The 26122-nt window shown below is 42.5% G+C and overlaps 1 protein-coding gene across 1 annotated transcript in view; it reads right to left on the reverse strand.

Annotated features, from left to right (window-relative positions):
- Positions 1 to 935: 935 nt before the first annotated feature.
- The window catches only part of fut8b (fucosyltransferase 8b (alpha (1,6) fucosyltransferase)), a 236060-nt gene continuing 210873 nt past the window's right edge, over positions 936 to 26122 (reverse strand). Inside the window, exons 7-9 of the mRNA XM_060915731.1 lie at positions 9909 to 10085; positions 7241 to 7391; positions 936 to 1280 (exon numbers count right to left, since the gene is read on the reverse strand). Of these exons, the coding sequence (XP_060771714.1) occupies positions 936 to 1280; positions 7241 to 7391; positions 9909 to 10085 (673 nt within the window). The remainder of the gene's footprint in view (positions 1281 to 7240; positions 7392 to 9908; positions 10086 to 26122) is intronic.

A 26122-nucleotide genomic window follows, 5' to 3' on the forward strand; every position in this document is an offset into this window, starting at 1 on the left:
AGGTTAGCTGGGATATTTTAGACCTCGATTTTCTTCTCCGTCATTTCTCACCGAGTAAAAATACACACACACATACGCACAGCAGTGTCCTCAGTGTGCGTCCGTTCTTCTGAATGTTTTTGTTGTCTTTCCTGATACAGCGTCCCAGAGTTGATTATCCGTTCTGACTGTGCCTCTTTTTGTCTCTTTCCATTTCGGCTCACATTTTTCAAACCCCTCTTAATTTTTTTTTTTTTTGTCTCATTCAGTCTTAATTTGCCTTCTTTCCTTGTTTCTTTCCACCCCTTTCTCTATTTCCATCCTTCTCTCTGATGTCTCTCTTCAATGTCAATCTCTTTCTGTCTCTGTGTGTATCAGTCACTTTTTATTCTTCAGCCTCTTTTTTTTTACCTCTCGTTTTGTTCCTTTTTATGCCATGCTTTTTCTTTTATCTGAATTTGTCTCGATCTCTTTCCCAATGTGTATAATTGTCATTTTCTAAATCTCTGTCAGATTTTGTCTTTTTTTTTCTGTCTCTTTCTTGCACCGTCACTTTTGTCTCTCATTTTATTTACCTCTTTTTGTCTCTTTCCATATCTCTCTCTGTCTCTTAATATCTTTACTTCCATTCTTTCTTTCCATGTCTTTACATCTAATTTTTTTTTCTATCACTATATTTTTGTCTCTTGACATCATCTTTTAACTCTCTCTCTCTCACACACACACACACACACACACACACACACACACACACACACACACACACACTGACAGCATGTCCCTCTTTACGGACTATGTCTTATTATCTCTCCTTTATCATTAAGCTTTATACAGGAAAAAATACTTTGGGATTATTTTCAACCTGTCTCTGTCTGTCTCAGTCTGTTTCAGTCTCTTCATGCCTCTTTCTGTTTTTAGAGTCTCTTATGGTACTGTCTCGTTCAGTCTCTTTCGGTCTATTTTCCTCTATTTTCTGAGTTGAGTAGTTTGTCTGCCTCGGGGTAGATGGGGTATTTCACTGTCTCAATTTTCTCCTTCACTTTATAAGATGGATAGAGGCCAGTGCGTCCCAGTCTGCGATTCAGTCCTTTGGAGTAACCGTCCCAGTGGTTTCCAGCAACGCCAATAACATCTCCAGGCTCCAGGGCGACGTCCTCAGCAGCGCGTGGCCGATGTGCGTAAATGGCGATCTGGTTGTGAGCGTTTTGGCCACCAAAATAGTAGATGTCATCCAGAGAGTAGAAGTACGATGAAGCATCTGGGTGCAGAGTCTGCATGATCTCATAGGCTACACGGCACACCTGGTACATGCAGTGAGAAAGGTTGAAATTACTTTGCATTCAAAAATAATGTTTTTTTTTCATTAAACAAAAATCAGTTCTGTTACTTGAAAAAAAAAAATAGCAAGAAACTTGTCACCAAGCCTTACAAGGCTGTTAAAAGATGGTCTCTGGTTAAAGACAGTCACTAACTGAATCAACTCAACCATAGACATCTAATCAAATATGACCTGCTAAATATTAGCTAATAAATTGTAAAATAAATAAATAAAAATAAAGAGTATAAAATGTAACAAATAAACCAACGTACAGTATACTGTATTTATTATGATGAAGAAATAGGGACAGAGTCATGTATATTACAATAAACAGAACTCTAAAAACAGCTGGCTAAAATGAATTATTCTATCCACATTCACTGGATTATGAGCAATCATGCACTCTGATTGGCTACTCTACTACTAGGCTATCAGCTCATATACCATGAGTAGAGAAAAACAAAATGACGGAGCGTTTTGCTGAACCAACCAAGGACGAAATAAAAACTCTACTCGACGACAACCCCCCCCCCCCCCCCCCCCCAAAAAAAATCCCAACAAAATATAAGAGTATTTGATGGTAAGATTGTATCTTTTAAAAATTATTTTTCAAAAATTATGATTATTATTGCAATTTTCACAAAATGCTACTGTCGTTTCGAAGGTTTGTTTGCATTCTAATCGGAAATGATGTTGTTGGACGTTTTGTATAAAGTTTTTATTTATTGAATTTGCAAAAAAAAAATGCTCTGTTTCTCAAAATCCAGTCAATGTGGAGAGAATAAAACAGTTATTCCACTCAATCTCATCGTACGTGGATTATAGCCGACTCGCCACTATGCACCTCGTTGGCTATCAGCTCATGTACGACGAGATTTCATGGAATAACTATTAATTTACTAAAATCTACATTGTCATGTACATGTATATTAAATGTATTTTTGGTGCACCAATACTCTATCTTAATTTTTTAGGAACGCCTGTACAACTGTATATTTATACGGCTATCCTATCAGCTAATCATGTGGCAGCAGCGCAATTCATCAAACCAGATAGATACAGGTCAAAGAGCTTCAGATAATTTTCACGTCAAACACAAACACTGCGTGAGTGACAATTCTGTAGGTAGAAAGGCCTTGCTGATAAGAGAAGTCAGACGAAGATGGCCAGACTCGTTCGAGCTGCCTGGAAGGGTATAGTAACTCAATCACTCTTTACAGCCACGGTGAGCAGAAAAGCATCTCAGCAGGCACAAAACATTGAACCTTGAGGTGGATGGGCTACGATAACAGATCACATCAGGTTCGACTCCTGTCAGCCAACGGCAAAAATCTGAGGTCATCATGAGTACAGACCCATCAAAACTGGACAGTTGAAGATTAGAAGAAGAAAAAAAAAAAATCACCTGGTCTTTTTCCAGTCTTCAGCTGTGCAGTTTGGGTAACTCTGTTGCCCATGAAAACTTCAGATTCTTGTTGTTGGCTTACAGGAGTAGAACCTGACGTGGTCTTCTGCTTTTGTAGTTTATCCAGCTCAACGTTTGATGTGTCTTGTGTTCTGAGATGCTTTTCTGTTCACCACAGTTGTAAAGAGTGCTAATTTGAGTTACTACTGACATCCTGTCTCAAACCAGCCCAATCATTCTCCTCTGATCTCTCTCAACAGGACAAGATGTATTTTTCCCCCCACATCATTCTGTGTAAACTCGAGAGACTGTTGTGTGTGAAAATCCCAGGAGATCTAGCCTAGTAAACTAGACCCACCCGCCTCATCTCATCTCATCTCATTATCTCTAGCCGCTTTATCCTTCTACAGGGTCGCAGGCAAGCTGGAGCCTATCCCAGCTGACTACGGGCGAAAGGTGGGGTACACCCTGGACAAGTCGCCAGGTCATCACAGGGCTGACACATAGACACAGACAACCATTCACACTCACATTCACACCTACGGTCAATTCAGAGTCACCAGTTAACCTAACCTGCATGTCTTTGGACTGTGGGGGAAACCGGAGCACCCGGAGGAAACCCACGCGGACACGGGGAGAACATGCAAACTCCGCACAGAAAGGCCCTCGCCGGCCCCGGGGCTCGAACCCAGGACCTTCTTGCTGTGAGGCGACAGCGCTAACCACTACACCACCGTGCCGCCCAGACCCACCCGCCTCATCTCATCTCATCTCATTATCTCTAGCCGCTTTATCCTTCTACAGGGTCGCGGGCAAGCTGGAGCCTATCCCAGCTGACTACGGGCGAAAGGCGGGGTACACCCTGGACAAGTCGCCAGGTCATCACAGGGCCGACACATAGACACAGACAACCATTTACACTTACATTCACACCTACGGTCAATTTAGAGTCACCAGTTAACCTAACCTGCATGTCTTTGGACTGTGGGGGAAACCGGAGCACCCGGAGGAAACCCACGCGGACACGGGGAGAACATGCAAACTCCACACAGAAAGGCCCTCGCCGGCCCCGGGGCTCGAACCCAGGACCTTCTTGCTGTGAGGCGACAGCGCTAACCACTACACCACCGTGCCGGCGACCCACCCGCCTAGCGGCCAAAAATATTTTTGCCTAGCGAATGGGTCTAGCCTCGCACCGTATAAACAAAAACACCCCGGGCATCAAATCGTGCCCGCCAATCACAACGCAAGGATTTTGTTTGGATTCTTTGGGCGGGCTTTTGCAGGAGTGACGACAAAGCTGCGCGACGCTGGAGAAAGCGCAACAGGAAAGATGGCTACGGCTAGTGAACAGCGCGCGTTTGACTCCGCTTTGGAATCAGTTTTAGAAGAATTAGACTTGGAGTTTTCGTTGAAACATGAGCAGGAAGAGGCTCTCCGCTCATTCCTTTTCAAGAAGGACGTTTTCGCTGTTTTGCTGACCGGCTATGGCAAAAGTCTGATCTACCAGCTGGCTCCGCTCGTAGCCAAAAGGATGGGGCTAGTTTGTGCAGTACGAAGAATTAATAAACAGCTTTGAAACATTACTTTTTGATTGTTTCTTATTTTCCCGTTATTTTAAATTTAAGGGAAATTATTTCACCAAACACCACTAAATAAAAACTCTCAAAAACAGTTTAAGCAAACCCTTGAAAAACACTTGGGGAAAAAAAAAACGAGTGTATGTGGTACAGACTCCAAACTTGTGGTCATTATCTCCAAACTTCTTAATATCTAGAACCTGTTTATTAATTAATACGCATTTTGAAAAATTATTTATTTCAAGGTCTCCCCCACTGCTTTCTGTCGCTCTGACTATGTCACAGTCACTGTTGCGCTGATTGGTCAGAGCGTTGGCCTATACGCACAGAGACAGTTTGAAAGACAGCGGTTTGTTCCTCCCACACCCGTCGGAAATGTCTACGGATCGAGGCCAGACTAAATATTCACATTTAGTCTGGCTTGCCAGGCTACAGGAGATCAGCAGTTTCTGAAATACTCAAACCAGCCCATCTGATACCAACAACCATGCCACAGTTAGTCATAGAGATCACACTTTTTCCTCATTCTGATATTTGATGTGAACATTAACGAAGCTCTTGTGCTGCTGCCATGTGATTGGCTGATTGGATAACTGCATAAAAGAGCAGATGGACAGGTGTTCCTATTAAAGTAACCACTGAGTGGAGGTCTGAATGGGATTAGAAATTGTACTGCTGCCAACCACTAGAGGGTATCACAGATATTATGAGTTCACTTTTCAACTGCAGTTCTGAAAGCTCAAATAACTGCCTTTCAGATTTTTCAAGTGTAGGTCATAAAAAGAATTTTCCCCAACACCCAATTATTTTGTTTAGTGGACTGAAAGCTACTGAATTTAAATCACAGACTTCCAATTTTATTTTATTTTTTTAAAGAACAATTAATGAATTGAGGGCAATGTGGCCCTAAATTCTCCGCTATTTTTTCCTGCTTCACCATGACCCAATTCAAGATACTACATCATGCATGACGTGGTGGGCTTTCCCCATTCGCACAAGGCATTGTGGGATACAAATTTGAAACAGGAGAGAAAAATAAAGGACGTGAGTGTGCGAATGAAACGTGAAAGACCGACTACAGTAAAGGAAAGCGAGAAGAAAAGACGTTATGTTATATACGAAGGAAAGGAAACGCAGGACCAAACTAATAAATATCGGCGCTCAGCGAGCACCTCGGCGTGATCAGCTGTTCGTTTAGCGACAGAATGATGGAACGGTCAGTGCACGCTCAAAGGTAAACCTGTAGATGGCAGTAATGCAACACTGTGGATGCCAGCTGCTGTAAAACCCAAAAGAAGAAGACGAAGGTAAACCTGCGCATGCGCACACACACGGACTTCCTCTGTCTGCTTGACTGCACGAAGTGAGCGATTTCATGCACATTATTTGCTTTAATCCCCTTAAATTAAATAACTTCTCAGCCACAGAATGGCCTGATATTTTGTGAGATATTACAGAAATAAACATATATCACAATGACCAAATATCAGAGGGTACTAAATGTCATCGATTTTATGAAATCAAGAGGCCGTCTAGGGGCGGCACGGTGGTGTAGTGGTTAGCGCTGTCGCCTCACAGCAAGAAGGTCCTGGGTTCGAGCCCCGGGGCCGGCGAGGGCCTTTCTGTGTGGAGTTTGCATGTTCTCCCCGTGTCCACGTGGGTTTCCTCCGGGTGCTCCGGTTTCCCCCACAGTCCAAAGACATGCAGGTTAGGTTAACTGGTGACTCTAAATTGACCGTAGGTGTGAATGTGAGTGTGAATGGTTGTCTGTGTCTATGTGTCAGCCCTGTGATGACCTGGCGACTTGTCCAGGGTGTACCCCGCCTTTCGCCCGTAGTCAGCTGGGATAGGCTCCAGCTTGCCTGCGACCCTGAAGAAGGATAAAGCGGCTAGAGATAATGAGATGAGATGAGAAGAGGCCGTCTAGCTTTAGACTTAGACAACGTTTATTGTCATTCAGTATGAATGAAATTTCGTTGCAATTTGGCTCAGCACAGAATTAAATATGAAGTGTATTAAATTAAATTATCTCATCATCTCTAGCCGCTTTATCCTTCTACAGGGTCGCAGGCAAGCTGGAGCCTATCCCAGCTGACTACGGGTGAAAGGCGGGGTACACCCTGGACAAGTCGCCAGGTCATCACAGGGCTGACACATAGACACAGACAACCATTCACACTCACATTCACACCTACAGTCAATTTAGAGTCACCAGTTAACCTAACCTGCATGTCTTTGGACTGTGGGGGAAACCGGAGCACCCGGAGGAAACCCACGCGGACACGGGGAGAACATGCAAACTCCACACAGAAAGGCCCTCGCCGGCCCTGGGGCTCGAACCCGGGACCTTCTTGCTGTGAGGCGAGAGCGCTAACCACTACACCACCGTGCCGCCCCTAAATTAAATTATGCTGCAGCAAAAATATCATAAAGTGCAAGAGTATAAAGTGACCCGTGGAATTAGGAAATGTTCCACAGGTCACTTTATACTTCTTTAAGTAACCTGGTCAGGACAGCAATGGATCCAGAGACTCTCAAGGAAATACTGGGTCCATGGCAGGAATACACCCTGGATGGGACACAACCCATACATTTATTCACTCCATGGGCTATTTCGTGCAGCCTATCCACCTACATATACCGGTAGATGGGAGGAAACCAGAGTCCCTGCAGGAAACCCATAGAGATGCAGGGAAAACCTGCGAAATTCCACACAGACAGTCACCAATATGCTATTCAAATTCAAAGTGCATTTATGAGGACCATACTGTCAGAGTGCAATCCTGCTGTATGTAGACATTAACACACTCATTATAGTCTCATGAAGGGTGTGTTCATAAGTAGAGAAATGAGATGAGACAGATGGGTTGGAGCCCAAAAACACACTCCAGATTTATTGGAACTGTGACTCAGTACCTGAGCTCAGTGAGGGTTCAGTGTGTGTGTGTGTGTGCGTACCTGTGAGGAGAATGTACAGACGAGGAAGTCAGTCTGGGATAAGAAGTGGATGTCCAGGATGACGCCTTTGAGAGAGTTCTCTGTGTAGCGGTTATGCAGTCCAGCCGACCACGAAATGGAATTATCACTGATGAACTCATAATCGGTGTATCTGGCGCACACACACACACACACACACACACACACACTTGTCTCACTATCCTTGTGAGGACCTTCCACTGACATAATTATTATTGCATTTAATTAATGGTGTGCCTGCACCTAAACCTAACCCTAACATTAAAGTGCTGATGACATGTTTTTGACATCTTTGGCGATGTTTTATAACATAAAAAGTAATTCCCGATGATCCGTATATTAATTCACGAAGGCGCCTATTTTACAAGTTATGATAAAAAACGCGGCTATTTGGGCAAATTTGACAGGGCTGCAGCACCCAGGAGACGAAGGAGGAGGAGGAGCTATATGACGTCAGCGAAAGAACCTTCCTCCTCACTTACCAGTTTGTTGTTGATGCGACAGGTGTTCAGTTTATCATTATTAGTATTTTTATTAGACGTTATTATACATTATATATATAGTTATTATGCCTTCGCGTTGTGTTGCCGGCTTTTGCTCCAAAACCCACAAGGATGGGGTAAGTTTATTCAAGTTTCCCAGAGATCCCGAGCTGCATGCGAAGTGAGTGAGGCAAGTCAGGCGCACTCGTGACAAGTGGGAGCCCTCACCAACATCCGTCCTGTGCTCTGAACACTTCGATTTGGATTGTTTTGACACCCTTCCCAGCTTAAAAGAATCTCTTGGGTGTGCAGTTCAGCAAAAACGTGTGCTGCTACCATCAGCAGTGCCTACAGTATTCCGGAGGGGGTCTACTAGTAGCTATGCCGGATCCAGCAGTCGCCTGGGACAAGGCGACTCCTCCAAAGACAGTCCAACTGTCAGAACATGTGTTGAGAAACGACATAAGATAAAGGTACGTAGAGCTATAGAGTGCTCCGACATGATGCTAAAAATAGTAACCATGCGGTCTGCACGGCCATCTTGGAAGTGACTTGCTCCAGAGCGCTCATAGAGTACACATCATAGAGTACACATTCATGATAATCATAAATGTAATCATAAAGTCGGCGTGATATCAGTCATGTATTTGCTTGTGAAAGCTTGCGGCTTTCATGTAACTGCCGCCTAGCAACGAGAGGCAAAGGGTAAAGAGGGTAGGCTATCATAGATTCTATTCGGAAGAGATCAACACATGATTGCTTAAAAATTAGGTATTTTAACAATTTGCATCTGTTTTGTGATTATCGTGACACTTGTGTGTTATATAGAACTGTATGTCTTATCAGCACATCGAGGATCTTCCACCGGAGGCTTTAGCAAGTACTCGTAGCAACACTACACTTTACCCTTTGCCATGCGTTGTTAGGGAACGGTAGCAAGTACCCCGATGACCGACTTCAAGAATATGTAGAAAAAATTTAGAAATTATACTTTCCAAAAGTCATTTGAGCTTAGTGTATTGCATTTCCATTTATATTGTAGGTTCTTGCTGATGTTTTTGCGGAGTATGACGCAGCTGCTGAATCAGAAGCTGCAGAGTTTGTATGTACTAATTGTGAACATTCACATTATTATCAATCTCATTTATTTAAAATCAGATAAAATCATGCCGTCATGATCACTGCTTAAAGTACCAGTATTTGGTTGTTGAAGAGCTAGCACTCGAGAGTTCACCGGCGTTTTCATGCGCCATTTCCATTGAGTAGAACAGCCAGTGAACCGCAGCGTGTTCTTCCGCTGACGTCACAGCATGGCCGCGAGCCACGGACCCAGTTTTCTTGCGCTGTGCAATTAAAAGTTGGATATTCGCGTAACAACAGCTTCTTTTCACGTAATTATAACAGAAATCTAACATGTTTGCCATGTTGTATAGTTTATTTAAGAAATTGCATAGAGTCATGTTCGTGTCATCAGCACTTTAACCTCAGGAAAGAAAAGGAAACGTTTTGGCTCATTCATTCATTCATTCATTCATTCAATTTTTGCTAATAAATAAATAAATAAATAAATAAAATAATTGATTAAATAAATAAAATTAAAAATGCAATTTCCTTGTGGGGCTCATGTAAATGTCCCCACAAGGTCGAAATTGTCAGATTTTACTATCCTTGTGGTGACATTTGGTCCTCAGTAGTATAAAACATGTGCGCACGCACACACACACACACACACAAACACACACACACGTCTAGCTATCCTTCCTCTGGCATAACTAAAGAAAGCATTCAGGCTCTTTTAGCTTTAAATCTGAATAAACCAAACAAACAAAAATACAGTTTACCCTTATGAGGATCAGAAAAATGTCCCCATAAATTACATTATCCTTATCCTTGTAGGGATATTTGGTCCCAACTGATAATATATACAGTATATATATATATATATATATATATATATATATATATATATATATATATATATATTCTATTAGATTATTAGATATTAGATTATATTATATATATATATATATATATATATATATATATATATATATATTCTAATATATATATTTATTTCTAATATATATATATATATATATATATATATATATATATATATATATATATATATATATATATTAGAAATAAACTTCATTCAGATCACTCACTTGCTCTTGGCTTCCTGTAACAGTGAGGGGTCATCAGTTGCCAAATACACTCTCTTTTTGTCCAGCTGCATGCGCTGGGCCATGAGCTGGAACTGTTCCTCCACGTGCAACATGTACTCCTCTATGGGGTGAAACGCCGCCTCCGTGCCCACTTTATCTGTGCGCCTCACATGCACACTGTAAACACACAATAAACACTGCTTTGATAAAGCTGTACTCAACTCCACAAAGCCCTGCCTAATCTTACATTGACATATGGAGAGAAAGTTAATAGCAAAATCAAGGAATAAAGAACGAGACCCAACCAAACACATTCTATGAGCACAAACCTATTTTTCATTTCTTCAGAATGCAATGTTCAGGAGTGATGTAAAAACCCACAGATTTAAACATTTACAGTACTGCTGCCTTTGTTCACAGCAGTGTGTGTTGAAGTAGGCTGGGGATGCGACATACTTGCTTTCAGTATCTCGCAACTTTCAGAGTCTCACCTCATTTTCATAAAAAGATTTTGAAAGAAATGTTAAATCTGTGTATACTGTCTCACTGCACAATGATGCCAAAATGTTGCTTTTCCATTTTATTTTTTTACGAGACACTTACTGTATGGAAATATTTAATGCAGGAAGGTATGACTAGATCATAAACACATCGTGATCGCAGGATCATGAGGTTCTTTCTGGGTGAAGAACTGTTTTGAGATATGGGACATCAAAGTTTTGACATTCCTGCGAGCAAAACTATAAAGCTAGATTACCTACATTTACAACTCAGCAAGGTTACACTTTTAAAGCTAGATTGCTTTTCAGATTTTTCAAGTGTAGGTCATAAAAAGAATTTTCCCCGACACCCAATTATTGTTGTTTAGTGGACCGAAAGATCCTGAATTCGAATCACAGACTTCCAATTTTATTTATTTATTTATTTATTTATTTATTTATTTTTTAATAGAACAATTGATGAATTTAGGGCCACATGGTCCTAAATTCTCCGCTATTTTTTCCTGCTTCACCATGACCCAATTCAAGATACTATGTCATGCATCACGTGGTGGGCTTTCACCGTTCACGCAAGGTATTGTGGGATACAAATTTGAAACAGGAAATAATTTATTATTCTATAAGATTAAAATACTGTTTGTAAATGGTAAACTCTGTTGCTCCCAAGTGGTGTAACAGAAAAACAAAACACAAAAACATTCATCTAAGCTTCAGCAGATCATAAGTTTGAATCACAATGATCCCATAGCCAACCGTGGCCAGGAACACCTCGATGCAAAAAAACGCATTTAACGCATTTCTCCAGGTTTTCAACTGCCCTGTAATAGAGCATCGGCATCAGTTTGAAAAGACAGTTGCTGACTTGACCTTGAAAGTCATTCAGGGTCAAGGTTAAAGGTCATGGTGGCAACTGAAAGCCCATATGGGACTTCTTATATGTTGATAATACAACCCCGATTCCAAAAAAGTTGGGACAAAGTACAAATTGTAAATAAAAATGGAATGCAATAATTTACAAATCTCAAAAACTGATATTGTATTCACAATAGAACATAGACAACATATCAAATGTCGAAAGTGAGACATTTTGAAATTTCATGCCAAATATTGGCTCATTTGAAATTTCATGACAGCAACACATCTCAAAAAAGTTGGGACAGGGGCAATAAGAGGCTGGAAAAGTTAAAGGTACAAAAAAGGAACAGCTGGAGGACCAAATTGCAACTCATTAGGTCAATTGGCAATAGGTCATTAACATGACTGGGTATAAAAAGAGCATCTTGGAGTGGCAGTGGCTCTCAGAAGTAAAGATGGGAAGAGGATCACCAATCCCCCTAATTCTGCGCCGACAAATAATGGAGCAATATCAGAAAGGAGTTCGACAGTGTAAAATTGCAAAGAGTTTGAACATATCATCATCTACAGTGCATAATATCATCAAAAGATTCAGAGAATCTGGAAGAATCGCTGTGCGTAAGGGTCAAGGCTGGAAAACCATACTGGGTGCCCGTGATCTTCGGGCCCTTAGACGGCACTGCATCACATACAGGCGTGCTTCTGTATTGGAAATCACAAAATGGGCTCAGGAATATTTCCAGAGAACATTATCTGTGAGCACAATTCACCGTGCCATCCGCCGTTGCCAGCTAAAACTCTATAGTTCAAAGAAGAAGCCGTATCTAAACATGATCCAGAAGCGCAGACGTCTTCTCTGGGCCAAGGCTCATTTAAAATGGACTGTGGCAAAGTGGAAAACTGTTCTGTGGTCAGACGAATCAAAATTTGAAGTTCTTTATGGAAATCAGGGACGCCGTGTCATTCAGACTAAAGAGGAGAAGGACGACCCAAGTTGTTATCAGCGCTCAGTTCAGAAGCCTGCATCTCTGATGGTATGGGGTTGCATTAGTGCGTGTGGCATGGGCAGCTTACACATCTGGAAAGACACCATCAATGCTGAAAGGTATATCCAGGTTCTAGAGCAACATATGCTCCCATCCAGACGACATCTCTTTCAGGGAAGACCTTGCATTTTCCAACATGACAATGCCAAACCACATACTGCATCAATTACAGCATCATGGCTGCGTAGAAGAAGGGTCCGGGTACTGAACTGGCCAGCCTGCAGTCCAGATCTTTCACCCATAGAAAACATTTGGCGCATCATAAAACGGGAGATACGTCAAAAAAGACCTAAGACAGTTGAGCAACTAGAATCCTACATTAGACAAGAATGGGTTAACATTCCTATCCCTAAACTTGAGCAACTTGTCTCCTCAGTCCCCAGACGTTTACAGACTGTTGTAAAGAGAAAAGGGGATGTCTCACAGTGGGAAACATGGCCTTGTCCCAACTTTTTTGAGATGTGTTGTTGTCATGAAATTTAAAATCACCTAATTTTTCTCTTTAAATGATACATTTTCTCAGTTTAAACATTTGATATGTCATCTATGTTCTATTCCGAATAAAATATGGAATTTTGAAACTTCCACATCATTGCATTCCGTTTTTATTTACAATTTGTACTTTGTCCCAACTGTTTTGGAATCGGGGTTGTAGTAAACATCTGGCTATCATGAACCATTTTAAAGTTAAAGCCCTTTGGAAACCCATGACCTTCAGTTTGACCTTTCAAGGTCACTCAAGGTCAAAGATCATGGTGCCAAATGAAAGCCCATATGGCACTTCCTATAAGTTGATCATGGTAAATATCTGTCTACCATCAACCGTTTTCAAGTTACAGCCCTCTGAAAATCTGTGACCTTGAGTTTTACCTTTCAAGGTCAAAGATCATGGTGACAAATGAAAGGCCATATGGGAGTTCCTATATGCTCATAATAGTAAACATCTGTCTATTGGCAACCATTTTTGAGTTATAATTGAAAATATGTTATTTTGACCTTTCCGGTGACCTTGATCTTCACCTTGACCCGATTACCCCCAAAATTTAAGCAGGTAATCTACAGAAAATTGCTCACCTACCCTGAAAATTTGAAGTCAATCGGTGCAACTGTCTAGACGCTAGATTGTTAACAGGCAGACACACAAACAAACAAACAAACCGTACTGATTACAACACCTCGCCCCGCTTACTCCGTCGCGGGCAAGGTAACAATTTGGACACACCCTAGGCCATAGATCTTAAATAGCAACATAAAATTGAAGCTATTTTGTCAATGTATCTATGTTTAATTTTTTTTTCAACAGATCCATTCCATGTTTGTATGGTTACGCCATTGTAATGGACCAGACCTGGCCCTGGCTGTCTCACAGAAAAAAAAAAACATCAGATATATTGTCATCAAAGCTTCCACAGACATGTGGATGAAGAAAAAGTTTGAGATGGGTTTTGGAGGGATTACTAACAGTGAATTTGCAGAGACTTTGCTGCACATAGAGTGAGCAGAGTAGTGGTCTGTATGTAGACAAAAACAATGAAATGGGTTCTGGGAAAGGTGAGCCGGCCACTTTAAACCTCCACTCTCTCCGGTTGGTTGCTGTTACTGAGAAGTGACAAATGCCCAAATTGAGAGAAATTGCATTTTGTATCCTTCAGTGATGAGGGTTAACATGTGGTTTTTGACCAAAATGCCAGAACTTTATAATAATTAAGTCATGACATCCATCCATCCATCCATCCATCCATTATCTGTAACCACTTATCCTGTGCAGGGTCACAGGCAAGCTGGAGCCTATCCCAGCTGACTATGGGCGAGAGGCGGGGTACACCCTGGACAAGTCGCCAGGTCATCACAGGGCTGACACTTTTGCCCTTTTCCACCAAAGCAGTTCCAGGGCTGGTTCGGGGCCAGTGCTTAGTTTGAAACCGGGTTTTCTGTTTCCACTGACAAAGAACTGGCTCTGGGGCCAGAAAAACCGGTTCCAGGCTAGCACCAACTCTCTGCTGGGCCAGAGGAAAGAACTGCTTACGTCAGCGGGGGGGTGGAGTTGTTAAGACCAACAACAATAACAAGACCGCGAAAGATCGCCATTTTTAAGCGACGAGAAGCAGCAGCTGTACAAACGCGAAGTCATCCATTATTATTATTGTTGTTGTTGCTGCTGCTGCTGCTTCTTCCGTGTTGTTTTTGCTTTGATATTCACGCCAAGGTTTAACTAAATGTAGCGCCGTAACTGACGTATACAGCGACGTAACTGACGTATACAGCGACATAATGACGTATACAGCGACGTAATGACGTGGCTCCGCTTAGCACCGCGAGCTATGGAAAAGCAAACTGGTTCTCAGCTGGTTCGCAAGTTGAACGAGTTGTGAACCAGCACCAGCACTGGCCCCGAACCAGCCCTGGAACTGATTTGGTGGAAAAGGGGTAGTAGAGACAAACAACCATTCACACTCACATTCACACATACAGTCAATTTAGAGTCACCAGTTAACCTAACCTGCATGTCTTTGAACTGTGGGGGAAACCGGAGCACCCGGAGGAAACCCACGCGGACACGGGGAGAAGAAGAAGCCAAGCCAAGAATCTTTTATTTGTGACACATACACTCAACCACAGACTAAAGCACACAGTGAAATTTAACCTCTGCAAGTAACCCATCTGAAGCAGTGAACACACACATGCACACACAAGTGAGCAATGAGCACGCACACACACACACACACACACACACACACACACACACACACACACACACACACAGAGCAGTGGGCAGCTATGCTACATTGCCCGGGAAGCAGTTGTGGGTAAGATGCCTTGCTCAAGGGCACTTCAGCCCAACCTCAGGCCATGGCTGCCCCATGTTAACCTAATGTGCATGTCTTTGGACTGGAGGGGAAACCGGAGCACCCGGAGGAAACCCACGCAGGCACGGGGACCATATACAAACTCCACACAGAAAGGCCCCCGTTGGCCACTGGGCTCAAACCCAGAACCTTCTTGCTGTGACGCGACAGTGCTAATCACTACACCACCATGCCACCATAATTAAAGAGGAACTGAAGGCAAATTTTTCTCATCTCATCTCATCTCATCTCATCTCATTATCTCTAGCCGCTTTATCCTTCTACAGGGTCGCAGGCAAGCTGGAGCCTATCCCAGCTGACTACGGGCGAAAGGCGGGGTACACCCTGGACAAGTCGCCAGGTCATCACAGGGCTGACACATAGACACAGACAACCATTCACACTCACATTCACACCTACGCTCAATTTAGAGTCACCAGTTAACCTAACCTGCATGTCTTTGGACTGTGGGGGAAACCGGAGCACCCGGAGGAAACCCACGTGGACAACATGCAAACTCCGCACAGAAAGGCCCTCGCCGGCCCCGGGGCTCAAACCCGGACCTTCTTGCTGTGAGGCGACAGCGCTAACCACTACACCACCGTGCCGCCCAGGCAAATTTTTTATTCTCAAAATTCTATTTATCTCATCTATTTATCTCATTTTATAAAATGTAGGTATGCATTTCTAATAGCTATTTTGTCACTGCTCTAGCAAGTTATGAGTGTTTGAAATATGCTATGTTATATATCAGTCCATAGATCAAAGCAATGGCTGTAAACGAGATTCACTGAGACCTGTACAAGAGTTCATAGGACAGAAGTAGAATGTACAGTGGAAATCAAAGTGACCGACATCTTCCAATGATGTCAAAAGACACGTGCGCCCTCCTTCGAATGCTGACGTAATCAAGCCGGAAGTTTTCCCCGTGTCTGAAATCGCTCCCTACTCACTATATAGGGCACTATATAGTGGGGACGCCATTTTGTAGTGCTTTCCGAAACCTTAGTGAGGATTATGTGGGAAATGCGCTGAGTATAATATGTATTTATCACAAAAATACATGCATGTATTTATTCTTTTGAAAACCCACCAGCCGCCTGATCTGGCACGTTTTAATTGTGCGACAGTAATGACGTAAATACCAGCGCGACGGACTCGTCCTTATCCTGTCGTCTTTCCAATTCTTCTCTACTCCATGTTGATTTGAAGTCATATGGAATAATCTTCATGTCACGTACGTGAGGGAGGCGGATGTATGTGCAGAAGCATACAGTTTAATAAAGTGCAGAATACATATACACAGGCAAACAATCCAAAACGGCAGGCTAGATAAAAAACGAAAATACAGGCAAAAGGGTCAGTCGAGGCGCAAATAGTACATCAAAGGCTGAGCGAGGACAAGAACGAGAAACAGGCACAAGGATCGTGAAACAGGAAATCAAGACAACGGGTAGAAAGGCTCGGTAATGCGTACATGTGTATCGTAATACTTCGCGATGCAAATGCATCAGCGCAGTCCTTAAACAGGCAAACGCATAGTTCCTTAATTGAGCTCAGGTGCGCCTTGTTCACGGCGCGTGTGCTGGAGTCCACTCGGCGCGTGCAGAGCCCGAGGCGCGCCTTCAGGTGCATGCGCCACAGCATGCAGGACTGACACTCCATCACTGATGAAGCTGGCAAATCTTGAAATTAATCTAAATTGGAATGATATGGCGATCTGGCCGCTGTGTAAACAGTTTTCAAAATGGCGGCGCTGACACTTCACATTTGAAGTCTCGCACAAGTCTCGTGAAGATCGTGTGGATAAGCGACGCCTGCCGTGGACCAAACGAACTACATTCAACATGGCTAAAAACCGAAAAGGCTGACAAGTGTAATATAATATGCCAATACGAGTCATGATATAAGGTTAATAAAACCGAAAACGTAATTGAATAACACGTTAATTAGGAAATAAACAAGTTTAAAAATGACTTCAGTTCCCCTTTAAGTCACAACATATAGACACAAAATGTAAGTCATAATGATGACGAACAGAGTGTTTTCAATTTCCTTCAAATTGCTCTCCAATCATTTTATAAATTAACGACGTTAATAAATATTAAATTCTCTTGAATTCGAATGTACATTTGTCTTATTATAGGCTGCTCTTAGTCAGCATTCACAAGCGCAAACGTTCCATTTGGGATTTTCTCAGATTTTGTGAAACATTTCTTTTGATATAGCAATATGAAAAGTTCAAACGACTGGATGATGTAATTTATGTGGAAGATTTATAGCTTTTGTATTTTTCTTTCTGCAGACTTCTAGAAGCATTTTACATCTCTTTACTGCAAATGTGTCTGTAAATGATGCTTGAAGTAGCATTGAAAAAGTCTGAAAAAGTACTCCATTTACTCTGAGAAAAACTTTACATGCTCTGGCATTAAAAAAAAAATGCACAGTCGAATGCAAGCTCTGTTATTTATTTTGATTAAAACAGTTTCCACCTACAGTGACGCTCCATCTGCACATATCAAACTAAATAACATAATTATAATGTAAACTGGCATCATTGTGTTGCAGGTTTATTAAAAACTCATAGCATGATTTAGAGGAGCAGAAAAATAAATGCCAGTTCTGTATCGTGCCATTTATTCTTATTTGTGGTTGAACCTTTATTGCTTACACCGATAAAGTGTCTGTGTTTTGCAGTTATGAAAATTAAAAACCTCTGCAACTGAAAATTGGATTAGTTCAAAACTGCCTTTCAGATTTTTCAAGTGTAGGTCATAAAAAGAATTCTCCCCGACACCCAATTATTTTTGTTTAGTGGACCGAAAGATACTGAATTCGAATCACAGACTTCCAATTTTATTAGTTTTTTTTAATAGAACAATTAATGAATTAAGGGCCACGTGGCCCTAAATTCTCCGCTATTTTTTCCTGCGGCAGCACGATGGTGTAGTGGTTAGCACTGTTGCCTCACAGCAAGAAGGTCCGGGTTCGAGCCCCGTGGCCGGCGAGGGCCTTTCTGTGCGGAGTTTGCATGTTCTCCCCGTGTCCGCGTGGGTTTCCTCCGGGTGCTCCGGTTTCCCCCACAGTCCAAAGACATGCAGGTTAGGTTAACTGGTGACTCTAAATTGACCGTAGGTGTGAATGTGAGTGTGAATGGTTGTCTGTGTCTATGTGCAGCCCTGTGATGACCTGGCGACTTGTCCAGGGTGTACCCCGCCTTTCGCCCGTAGTCAGCTGGGATAGGCTCCAGCTTGCCTGCGACCCTGTAGAACAGGATAAAGCGGCTAGAGATAATGAGATGAGATGAGATTTTTTCCTGCTTCACCATGACCCAATTCAAGATACTACGTCATGCATCACATGGTGGGCTTTCCCCGTTCGCACAAGGCATTGTCGGATACAAATTTGAAACGGGAGACAAGTGGAGGACGTGAGTGTGCGAATGAAACGTGAAAGACCACCTACAGTAACAGAAAGCAAGAAGAAAAGACGTTATGTTATATATGAAGGAAAGGAAACGCAAGACCAAACTAATAAATATCGCCGGTCAGCGAGCACCTCGGTGTGATCAGTTGTTCGTTTAGCGACAGAATGATGGAACTGTCAGTGCACGCTCAATGTAAAACTATAGATGGCAGTAATGCAACACTGTGGATGCCAGCTGCCATAAACCCCAAAATTATAATAATAATAATAATAATAATAAGGTAAACCTGCACATGTGCACACGGACTTCCTCTGTCTGCTTTACTGCATGAAGCGAGCGATTTCATGCACATTTTTTGCTTTAATCCCCTCAAATTAAATAACTTCCCAGCCACAGAATGGCCTGATATTTTGTGAGATATTACAGAAATAAACGTATATCACAATGACCACATTTCAGAGCGAACTAAATTTCACTGATTTTATGAAATCGAAAGGCCGTCTAGCTTTAATTATAATCTGAATAATGCTTCGTTTATAATTATCTGGCTCCAGTCGAGATTTCCTATGAGCAGTTATTTTTAAAGTTTTTTTTTCCCCATTATAACCATGTTAAATAATCTTTTTTAAACTAATTAACTGACGAATAAGTGATAGGGACTCACTTCACTGCTTTGGTACTACAGCAGTGAGAGACAGCTCAGAAAGCTTGTCAAAGGCACTTTTCCTTTTCTTTCTTCCTTTGTTCTCGCATTGGGTAGCTTCTCCTACTTGTTCTCCCTGTCTGAAGTGACAAAGCTCCAGGACTGTTCAGCTACTCTCTCTCCCTCACACACACTTCCTTTCATCTATCTGTCATGTATTACTCTCTCACTTCTTGTCTTTTATTCAGCGCTGATTCTCGGCTACAATGAGGTGCTTAGCATCCAGCGATCGATACTCCCTCATTTCATCTGCCGCTAACAAACGCATTTGCACTTTTATTTTATTTCTGCGGAGCTCATCACAAAGCTTCTTCATTTTGTACCATGTTCTTGTAAGAAGACTACAGCGGGTTCATTTGTATTAAGCACGTATTAGCATACTAAAGTCCATTTGCTCAGCAACAGCAGTCTATCACTTCAACATTGTGGTAAAAAATTTAATGTACACTATTTTCCCTGGTAGTACAGTGATGTAGTGGTTAGCACTGTCGTCTCACAGCAAGAAGGTTCTGGGTTCGAGCCCAGCAGCCAACAGGGGCCTTTCTGTGTGGAGTTTGCATGTTCTCCCCGTGTCCGCGTGGGTTTCCTCCGGGTGCTCCGGTTTCCCCGACAGTCCAAAGACATGCAGGTTAGGTTAACTGGTGACTCTAAATTGACCGTAGGTGTGAATGTGAGTGTGAATGGTTGTCTATTGCCGCTTTTCCACTACAAACGCGGCTGAGTTGGGCTGAGCCGTGCCGTGCTGAGTTGGGCTGAGTCGAGCTGAGCGGGGCTGTTGGAGTTGCATTTCGACTACAACCGCGCTGAACCGTGCTGGCTGGAAGTGGGTGGACACATTGGGTGGAGTTAGCGAAAGTGGGTGGACGTCACGTGATGTCGTTAGGCGGCGCAAACAGTGACATCAGTGACCTTTTAAGCGGTAGTCTCACGACCTGGATAGTAAACAACAAACATGGAGGACATGGAGTCGTTAGTGTTGCTGGTCTTGGTGCTGTGGCTTGTTGTCACCGACAACGCCAACAGATACTGGCAAGAGCGTATAGATGAGGCGAGGCGCATAAGGCTTCAGAAATTCTCGTAATTCGTAATTATTCTTCTTCCGGGTTTACAGATCCCAGCGTGCTCGCGGGGCGTGTGTGGGCGTGTGAGGACACTCCTCCTCACCAATCAGTGCACAGGGGAGTGTCTCCTCACGCCCCTAGCCCCACTCGGCTCGATTTGGCTCGCTTCAGCCCCACTCCAAAACCGTGCGAGTTTTGGGTGCTGAGTAGGGCTGAAGCGAGCTGAGTCGTGCTGCTCGGAGGTAGTCGAAACGCGAGCCGTGTCGGGCTGAAGTGAGCTGAAAAAGGGTAGTGGAAAAGGGCCATATGTGTCAGCCCTGCGATGATCTGGTGACTTGTCCAGGGTGTACCCCGCCTCTCGCCCATAGTCAGCTGGGATAGGCTCCAGCTTGCCTGCGACTCTGTAGGACAGGATAAGCGGCTACAGATAATGGATGGATATTGCAAAAAAAAAAAAAGCCAAGGCATATTTAGTGTTTTTAATTTTTGCTTCTTTTCTTTTTTTCCTATATAATATAGAAAAATAAACTATATCATCCAAATCACCCATATATTGTACATTTTTAGCCACAAGTCCTACCTGAGTGAAGAAGAAAGATGACTGCTTTGGCAAATTACACAACGTAATGTGAGCTTGTTAGAACAAGAGCCATCAGGAGAGGACATATCCCCCCGGCCCCCCACATGAAACCCCACTCCAAATTTTCCAAAGTTGAATTGGTTGTCATGGAAATACAGAAAAAATAAAAATCACAGAAATGCCAAAATGTCTAAAGGCAGAACTCCTCTAGTCACTGAACATAACTGTGAGGTTTGGTGAAAAACATTCCTAATAGTTTTTGAGTTATGCTCCGGAAACTAAAAGGTTTACAGACGCACAGAAAATTGGACGGATGGACAGACAGACAGAGCAATAGCTATATCCCGTGCATTATATGCTGGGGGGATAAAAATTAGCGTTGCAATCAGCTCCAATGTAACTGTTAACCTTAAACACCGCAAGCACCATGGAACACCAGCTAACCAGTCAAGCTTAACATTCATAATATCCAAAGTTCTGCCAAGAAAATGTACACCCTTAGAAAATAAAGTATATTATTGCACCTTTAGTTGTATACCGGCTTGTCACTGGGGCAGTAACCTCTAAGCAGAGGTGGACAGTAACGAAGTACATTTACTTGAGTACTGTACTTAAGTACACTTTTTGAGTATCTGTACTTTACTTGAGTATTATTATTTTTTAAAACTTATGACTTTAATTTCACTCCATTTGAAAGACAAATATCGTACTTTTCACTCCACTACATTTCTATCAAGGTCCTCGTTACTTGTTACTATCACGGGCGCAGATAGAGGGGGGGACGGGGGGGATTCGTCCCACCCAGATTTAAATTCACCTCGTTCGGTCCCCCCCACTTATAGGGAGGAAAAAACGTCTATGCTGTCTTTCTTTGCATAAGGCAAACCTCACGGAAAAATCAAAAGACTAATTACCATTCGGTTTATTGAGGTGCACACTGGTTTACACTTTACACACACACACATAGCCCAGCCTCTCGCTATGTTTAACAGTTGGAACTTAGCGGTTTTAAAACTAGTTTTGCAGTTTTGCAGTTTCTGTGCGTGATGATAATGTGTAAACTTTGGATTTCCATAGGCTATGTTAAAATGTTATCATTGTCCTGGCCTGCAGGTAGTTCCTGGTGATGGCAGTGAGGGAGGTGAAATAACATGTATACACACTACCGTTCAAAAGTTTGGGGTCACCCAGACAATTTTGTGTTTTCCATGAAAAATCACACTTTTATTTCCCACCATAAGTTGTAAAATGAATAGAAAATATAGTCAAGACATTTTTCTGGCCATTTTGAGCATTTAATCGACCCCACAAATGTGATGCTCCAGAAACTCAATCTGCTCAAAGGAAGGTCAGTTTTATAGCTTCTCTAAAGAGCTAAACTGTTTTCAGCTGTGCTAACATGATTGTACAAGGGTTTTCTAATCATCCATTAGCCTTCTGAGGCAATGAGCAAACACATTGTACCATTAGAACACTGGAGTGAGAGTTGCTGGAAATGGGCCTCTATACACCTATGGAGATATTGCACCAAAAACCAGACATTTGCAGCCAGAATAGTCATTTACCACATTAGCAATGTATAGAGTGGATTTCTGATTAGTTTAAAGTGATCTTCATTGAAAAGAACAGTGCTTTTCTTTCAAAAATAAGGACATTTCAAAGTGACCCCAAACTTTTGAACGGTAGAGTGTGTGTATATATATATATATATATATATATACACACACACACACACACACACACATATATATATATATATATATATATATATATATATATATATATATATATATATATATATATATAATTTGCTGACAGCTCAGTCCCCCCCAGTTCAAAAATCCTATCTGCGCCCCTGGTTACTATGAAGCAGCTTTCAAAGTGGATGTGTTTTTCTTTTCTTTTCTCAAACATGATTGGTTTTTTCACAGCTGACACTGAGACAGCCGATCAGTAATCACTAGGGACATGTCACGTCTGTCGACTGTATAAAATCAAGTTCAATTATTTCTCTGCAGCATTAATTGAACACGATTAGTTGATGGCAGAATGGAAGGAGGCGGTTCTTCTGGGGAATGCACACACCCATGGCCATACCTAAAACCCATGTTTCAGTTTTCTGAAAGGATTAAAGATGCGTTTCTTTTTAACCCTCTATGGCAGCGGTCCCCAACCTTTTTTGCGGCACGGACCGGTTTGATGTCAGACAATATTTTCACAGACCAGCCTTTAAGGTGTGATGGATAAACTGTGGTATTTTCTAAATATAGTAATAAACGTGAATCCACTGTGTACTCGTATGCAACTTTATTAGCAGCATCCTCGTAACATCGCGTCAGCAACATAACATGAGTAATGTCCTCTCTCCAACATTCTTGGTCGCTGAGATAAGCGTCTTGACATGCGTCAAGAGCAGAGCGTGTGAGCGGAGCGGACGAATTTTGAAAAGAGCGCGGAGCGGGATTTTTTTTTTTCAAGGATGGGAAGGATGGAGCGAGGCAATGGCCCGCTCCAGTTTCGCCCCGTTACCGCTCACATCACGAGTCTGAAGCATGCCCAACGTGGCTCAGAATGAACGACAGCGGTGTTTGTTTGCCACCTGCACCCCGCCTGCTCATGATGCGTTTAGAGGCGGCTCGGAAAAACGCGTTTCCACGTGTTAAAAATTAATTAAGTGGTTGTAATGGCTGTAAAAAGTGCGGGGGACAGAGGGCAGAGATACGGGAAGTGCTCCGCGTCCGCTACGCGCATGCGTGCACATATTTTTTGAGCAAGCGTGGAGTGGAGCGGGATGCAATCTTGGTGGAGCGCTGAGCGGTAACGGGCGAAGCGGCATGGTGCGACATTGAGCAGGGAGCGAGCGGAGCGACCACCTCCGTGAGCGAGGACCGAAATTCTCGCCGCTCCACTCCGCTCACATGCTCTGGTCAAGCGTGAGTTATAGACGGATGTAACGGAGAGAATCCGGTCATTTTTCAAAATCAAACATCGTTCAGACTCAGATAATGAATGAAACGGAAATAGTGCAGGTTATTTATTCTTTCTGTGTGGCCCGCTACCAAATGACCCACGGACCGGTACCGGTCCACGGCCCGGGGGTTGGGGACCGCTGCTCTATGGTACCATGTTGCCTTCAGGCAACATGGATTATTTCACCTTGTTTAAAGAAAATGAGATATCCCTTACATTGGTCAGTACCACTTTAAGAGCTGGATGCCCCAATACGAACCAATGAAAATGCAAAACAGTGGTTACATGATCCACAGGCGGCCATTTTGCTTCTTCTTTCAGCAAATGTGCGTGTGTTGCACTGTGCCATATTTTCTCTGACTAAAAGTGTCCTTTTCACTAATTTTCCTCCAGTTCTTCTCAACAACAACAACAAAAAAATCACGATCCTTCATTGATACAGTAAGTAAAGATGTATTTTCAAGAATTTTACATTATATATAATCATATACATCTCAGAAAATTACAAAAAAAATGCATGTTGCCCTGAGGGTTAGTTGATGAAAGTGAAGATGAGGAGGTGTCATATCGTGATGAGGAAGATGAGGTTACTGCTCATCCTCACTTTCATCAACTGGTAGTGCCACCTCTATTCAGCGCCACCTCTGGCAATGCCACCTCTATTCATCTTGCCGTAGAAAGTTTGTGGATTCATATCCTGCATTAAAAATTTGCACATATACAGTGCCTTGAAAAAGTATTCATACCCCTTGAACTTTTTCACATTTTTCCACCTTACAACCACGAACTTAAAAGTTTTTTATTGAGATTTTATGTGATAGACCAACACAGAGTAGCACATAATTGTGAAGTGAAACGAAAATGATAAACGGGCTTCAAAATTTTCAACAAATAAAAATCTGAAAAATGTGGTGTGCATTAGTATTCAGCCCCCCCCGCGTCAATACTTTGTAGAGCCACCTTTTGCTGCAATTACAGCTGCAAGTCTTTTGTGGTATGTCTCTACCAGCTTTGCACATCTAGACACTGAAATTTTTGCCCATTCTTCTTTGCAAAATAGCTCAAGCTCAGCCAGATTGGATGGAGAGCGTCTGTGAACAGCAATTTTCAAGTCTTGCCACAGATGCTCAATGGGATTTAGGTCTGGACTTTGACTGGGCCATTCTAACACATGAATATTCTTTGATCTAAACCATTCCATTGTAGCTCTGGCTGTATTTTTAGGGTCATTGTCTTGCTGGAAGGTGAATCTCCTTCCCAGTCTCAAGTCTTTTGCAGCCTCCAACAGGTTTTCTTCCAGGATTGCCCTGTATTTAGCTCCATCCATCTTCCCATCAACTCTGACCAGCTTCCCTGTCCCTGCTGAAGAAAAGCATCCCCATAGCATGATGCTGCCACCACCATGTTTCACAGTGGGGATGGTGTGCAGGGTGATGAGCAGTGTTAATTTTCTGCCACACATAGCGCTTTGCATTTAGGCCAAAAAGTTCAACTTTGGTCTCATCTGACCAAAGCACCTTCTTCTACATGTTTGCTGTGTCCCCTACATGTCTTATTATGCCTGTCTTTCAACAATGGCTTTCTTCTTGCCACTCTTCCAAAAAGGCCAGATTTGTGGAGTGTATGACTTATAGTTGTCCTGTGCACAGATTCTCCCACCTGAGCTGTGGATTTCTGCAGCTCCTCCAGCGTGATCATGGGCCTCTTGGCTGCTTCTCTGACCAGTGCTCTCCTTGCTCGCTCTGTCAGTTTGGGTGGATGGCCATGTCTTGGTAGGTTTGCAGTTGTGCCATACTTTTTCCATTTTTGAATGATGGATTGAACAGTGCTTCTTGAGATGTTCAGAGCTTGGGATATTTTTTTTATAACCTAACCCTGCTTTAAACTTCTCCAGAACTTTATCCCTGACCTGTCTGGTGAGTTCTTTGGTCTTCATGATGCTGTTTGTTCTTCAGTGTTCTCTAACAAACCACTGAAGCCTTCACAGAACAAGTGTATTTATGCTGAGAGTAAATTACACACAGTAGGACTCGATTAACTAATTAGATGGCTTCTGAAGGCAGTTGATTGCACTGGATTGTATTTAGAGGTATCAGAGTACAGGGGGCTGAATACTAATGCACACCACATTTTTCAGATTTTTATTTGTTTAAAATTTTGAAGACAATTTATCATTTTCATTTCACTTCACAATTATGTGCTACTCTGTGTTGGTCTATCACATAA

The sequence above is a fragment of the Neoarius graeffei genome, chromosome 3, assembly GCF_027579695.1.
Source record: "Neoarius graeffei isolate fNeoGra1 chromosome 3, fNeoGra1.pri, whole genome shotgun sequence".
In the NCBI taxonomy this organism is placed as follows: domain Eukaryota; kingdom Metazoa; phylum Chordata; class Actinopteri; order Siluriformes; family Ariidae; genus Neoarius; species Neoarius graeffei.